This window comes from Cryptomeria japonica, chromosome 4, assembly GCF_030272615.1.
Source record: "Cryptomeria japonica chromosome 4, Sugi_1.0, whole genome shotgun sequence".
Taxonomy (NCBI): Eukaryota; Viridiplantae; Streptophyta; class Pinopsida; order Cupressales; family Cupressaceae; genus Cryptomeria; species Cryptomeria japonica.
This window is the reverse complement of record NC_081408.1, coordinates 528,448,103-528,453,446: the sequence shown is the minus strand read 5'-3', so window position 1 is coordinate 528,453,446 and position 5,344 is coordinate 528,448,103. Positions and strand designations below refer to the sequence as shown.

Genomic DNA, 5,344 nt, shown 5'->3' with positions numbered 1-5,344 from the left:
TGGTTCAAGGCTATAAATATGGATATTAAAGTCATATATGTGAGCTTGAACCAACACATAAATCAATTTTTTTTAATTTTTTTTTATAGCTTGTTTAATTCACATCTAATACAAAATTTTAGACAAAAATCATTATGCTCATATTGTGATAAAAAAAAATCTTACCACACATTGAACCAATCATCTCTATCCTTTTTGGTCAATTTTTGTATTTAATTCTATACATATTTCAAGAGTTAACTCCTTTACCTAAATTATTTTTTAATGTTGAATGTGTTATACATTTATTACCCTATATACTTAAAGTTACAATGGTGAAATTAGCATACCTTTGCTAATTCTCATTCAGTCTTTTGTCCACCTTGGTGTGAATGTCTCAGCACAATAACATAGTGACAAGTGGCATATTTTTGGGTTAGAATTGACTCACAATCTCATACCTACTCACCTCTATTCATCTATATTTAGTTGCCACTTGCACCAATTCCCATAAGATTTATTTCCCACCTTGAAATCATAACTTTTTCATATAGATAATTTTTTATGAACATGAGGTTGACCTATAAGAGCATGGAAATGACTCTTAAAATTAATCATCAAATTCAAATTCAAATTCAAATATTTTTTACCCACTTTTACGAGGATAAGAGCCAATGTAATACATATTTATCAAAATTTTATTATATCATGATATTCAAATAAATTCATTATGCACATAAACACATCAAGATGGTCACACATAGGATGTCTTAGAGTGCACTTCAATAATAGAGAGAAATAAAGGAATAAAATTCACACTATGATTATATAAGCCATGTGCATGTCTATGAATGTAGTCTTTGATCTTTCTCATCATTGTTAATTTAGCTCACCAAGAGGTATGACTTAGAAGAAATTATTCACCCATGGAGACTTGTTAGGCTCCCCAACAATGTCTCTAGACACCACCTTGACATATTTGGATATCTAAAAGGTCAAGATGAATTAATTTTTAGGCTAATTTTATGTTAGATCATACTATGCACACTTAATTAGTTTTATAACAATCAAGATTTGTATAGTAGATTTTTGGATTAAATCGCGTGTAATTTTTTCTTATCAAGATTGATTGTCTATGACATGTCATCAATTAATAGAGTTTTCTATACTAATTTAGGTTCTTTAAGATATTCATTTGATCAAGACAAACAATTTTATACTAGTAAAAAATAATTTTAGAATGTAACATCATCATTTATCCATCATCTTAAACTAAATACACTTATCCCAATTCTAATATCTTTGTTTACTCATTGATTGCATGTATTTATTTTTTTATTGCATATCATTTATAGATATTCTACACATACAAGCATCAACATGAGACTAATACAAGCTCATTACAAGAAAACACATTAGAAATAACCTATGGAAGACCAAAAGTAACTACTTAGAAATCCACTTTATTTAGGATTCTAAAGAGAAATAAAGGAACCAAATTTGCACCATTATTATATAAGCCATGTGCATGTCTATGAATATTGTCTTTGATCTTTCTCATCATAGTTAATTTAGCTCTCCAAGAGGTTTGACTTAGAAGGACTTAAATTCACCTATCAAAACTTGTTAGGCTCCCAAATAGTGTTTGTAGAGACCACCTTGACATATTTAGATATTGAAAATGTGAAGATGAATTAATTTTTAGGCTAATTTTATGTTAGATCACATTGTGCATCCTAGATTAGTTTTGTAACAATCAAGATTGATTGTATAGGGCACAACATTAATTTGTAGAGTTTTCTATACTGGTTTAGATAAGATATTCATTTGATGAAGACAAACAATTTTAAAATAGTAACGAATCATTCTAGATGTAACATCATCATTTATCCATCATCTTAAAACTAAATACGCTTATGATCCCAATTCTTATATATTTGTTTACTCATTGATTACATTTATTTATTGCATATAGTTTACAAATATTCTACTTATGTGAGCATCAACATGAACTAAATACACTCATCCCAATTCTAATATCTTTGTTTACTCATTGATTACATTTATTTAATTTTGTATTGAATATCATTTACAAATATTTTACTCATACAAGCATCAACACAAGACCAATACAAGCTAATTACAAGAAAACACACTAGAAATCGTCTATGAAAGACCAAGAGTCACTACTTAGAAATCCACGTTATTTAGAAACCACGTCTAAATTAGAAACCAAGTATATAAGACCAATAGTCACAACTTAGAATTTCACTTTAGATGTCTCTATGTAGATTTGAACTAGGGTCTCCACAATAAAAACCCTATTTTAACCAATTAAAAAAACTCAACTCCTTTGACTAATTACATTTATTTAGATATTTATCAAGCATGATACTATAAGTATGCATAGAAGCTTTAAAAGCACAAGATTAATACACCAAATTTTAAATAACTCTAAGATAAATCAAATACCAATCATGGATAATACACCAATTTTTAAATAACACTTGAGATCTACATATTGTTTACGAATATCCTACTCATGCAAGCATCAACATAAACTAAATACACTCATCCCAATTCTACTATCTTTGTTTACTCATTGATTACATTTATTTAATTTTGTATTGAATATCATTTACAAACATTCTATTCATACGAGTATTACCATAAGACCAATACAAGCTCATTTATGAAAGACCAAGAGTTACTACTTAGAAATCCACTTCATTTAGAAACCACATCGACATTAGGAACCAACTATGGAAACCAAGAGCCACAACTAAGAATTCTATTGTAGATTTCCTTTTGTAGATTTGAACTTGAATCTCCACAATAAAACCCAACATTTTAATTAATAAAACTCAACCCCTTATACTAATTACATTTATTTAGATATTTATACAAATGTGAAGCCATCTATAAGTATAGATATAAGCTAGATACCAATCGTGGATAATACACCAATTTTCAAATAACGCTTCAGATAAAGATCATTTACAAATATTCTATTCATATAAGTATCACCATAAGACCAATACAAGCTCATTATGAGAAAACAAATCAAAAATCATCTATGAAAGACCAAGAGTCACTACTTAGAAATCCACTTCATTTAGAAACCACATCGACATTAGAAGCCAACTATGGAGACAAGGAGTCACAACTAAGAATTCCACTGTAGATTTCCTTTTGTAGATTTGAACTAGAGTCTCCACAATAAAAACCCGACATTTATACTAAGAAAACTCAAACCCTTAGACTAATTACATTTATTTAGATATTTATAAAAATATGATGCTATCACTTATAAATATAAGTTAGATACCAATCATGGATAATACCAATTCTCAAATAAAACTTAAGATAAATCACATACCAATCATGGTCCTCTCAAGAGAAGATTAAAAACTAAAAAAAACTTGTGGAGGAGAAAGCAACACAAGAAGGGAAAAATATGAATGTGGCTAACAAAAGGCAACCAAGAAATTCTATTGGTCCAACTCACAACCTCCTCTTATCCACGCTCATCTCTTCCCACTCCACTCAATATCTCCATTCCCACCCTCAATTCATACTCACACATTCTCCCCCCATTTCTGCAGAGTCACAAAGCAAGCAATGGCAATGGCACTGCAAACAACGCTGGCGGCCGCCGCCACTGCAATCTCAGCCGCCACTTCATCCCGCACCAGTTTCGCTCCCTCAAAACGCCTGAGCATGCAGATCTCAAGGAGGCCATCGCGCAGCGTAGTAATGGCGGCAGAGGCGGCGGCGGCGGAGGCAGAGGCCCCCAAGGGTTTCGTCTCTCCTGAGCTGAAGCCCGACACACCCTCGCCGATCTTTGGTGGCAGCACAGGCGGGCTTCTTCGCAAAGCTCAGGTGGAGGAATTCTATGTCATTACCTGGGAATCGCCTAAAGAACAGATCTTTGAGATGGTTACTGGTGGTGCTGCCATTATGCGCCAGGGCCCTAATCTGTTGAAGCTTGCTCGGAAGGAACAGTGCCTGGCGCTGGGAAATCGCCTTCGCTCCAAATACAAGATCAATTACCAATTCTACCGCGTTTTCCCTAACGGTGAAGTTCAGTATTTGCACCCTAAGGATGGGGTTTACCCTGAAAAGGCAAACCCAGGGCGTAAGGGCGTCGGCCTGAATATGCGCAACATTGGCAAGAATGTTAACCCTATCGAGGTCAAGTTCACTGGCAAACAGCCTTATGAAGTTTAATAAGTAGTTCTCCTGGATCTTTTCTCCTGTAATTTAGCTTGTTTTTTTCTTCTTTTTTTTCTATCAATCAAAATTGTTCTGTATACTTTTGAACAACATGATTTGAGTGGCTGCTAAGTAAATTATAATGTATTGTTGCCTTTTGTGTTTGGAAAAATATATTTGGAAAATTTAAAATGCATTTTAGAGTTTCGCAGCCTGCAAAACTTGTCGGTGATCATTATCAGAGAAAAGGTAGAATGTTTTTCTGAATTTTACTCTACGATTTTGCTCTTTACTGGCTATTATATTCCATGATTGATCATGAAGATTGATGGGAAAATGCAGTACACAGAAAACATTTTAATTATAATTATAGATTCTGGAAATTTCATGAATTTCCTTTTCCTTGAAAATTGAGTAGAAATGTAGAGTCTGATCGTATACTTTAATTTTTTAGTAATAATGATTTCTTTTATAATTAAATTTGAAAATTTCATGAATTTGATTATCAAATTTTTCTTTTTTTTCTTATTTGAAAACTTTGCAAGCAGATGGTGTTTGAAAATTATATTTGGAAAATTTAAATGTAATTTAGCAAATCTTATTATCGCAATGAAAGAATTAGAATTTTTTTTTGAAATTTGATTATGTTTTTTAATTTCTTGTTATCATATCTTGATCATGGATCATGGAGTTTAATTCATATCCAGTCAAATTCAGATAATTATACTAACTATCATTATGTACTATGAAACTTTTATGTATTTAATCATCAGAGAATTTATTTTCCTTTTGTGAAAATTGAATAGAAATGTATAAGCATTGGTTTGGACTGCTCTTAAGTTTGGAATCTGACTATATGTTTTAATTCTTGTAGATTTTTTAATAAATAATAATAATTTTATTAATTAAAAATTAATCAATTAAATATCTGAAACTTTTCATGAATTAATCATCAAAGCGTTTGTTCTCCTTATCCACAAATCTAGTTATATATTTTTAACAATTGTAGATTTTTTATAAATAATTATAATTTATTAATCAAAATTTAATCAACTAATGTCTAGAGATATTTGACAATAGTGTGGGATGGTGTTCAAAGATTCATGTGTACTAAAAAAATTCTTATTTTCTATCTTCATTTACATGTCCA

The 5,344-nt window shown here is 31.0% G+C and overlaps 1 protein-coding gene across 1 annotated transcript; it reads left to right on the top strand.

Moving 5' to 3' along the window:
* The first annotated feature begins 3,523 nt into the window (after nucleotides 1–3,523).
* On the top strand, nucleotides 3,524–4,390 carry LOC131069037 (photosystem I reaction center subunit II, chloroplastic). Its single transcript, XM_058004348.1, has one exon. It carries the CDS (start codon nucleotides 3,601–3,603, stop codon nucleotides 4,207–4,209), a length of 609 nt encoding a protein of 202 aa, XP_057860331.1. The 5' UTR covers nucleotides 3,524–3,600; the 3' UTR covers nucleotides 4,210–4,390.
* Nucleotides 4,391–5,344: the final 954 nt, after the last annotated feature.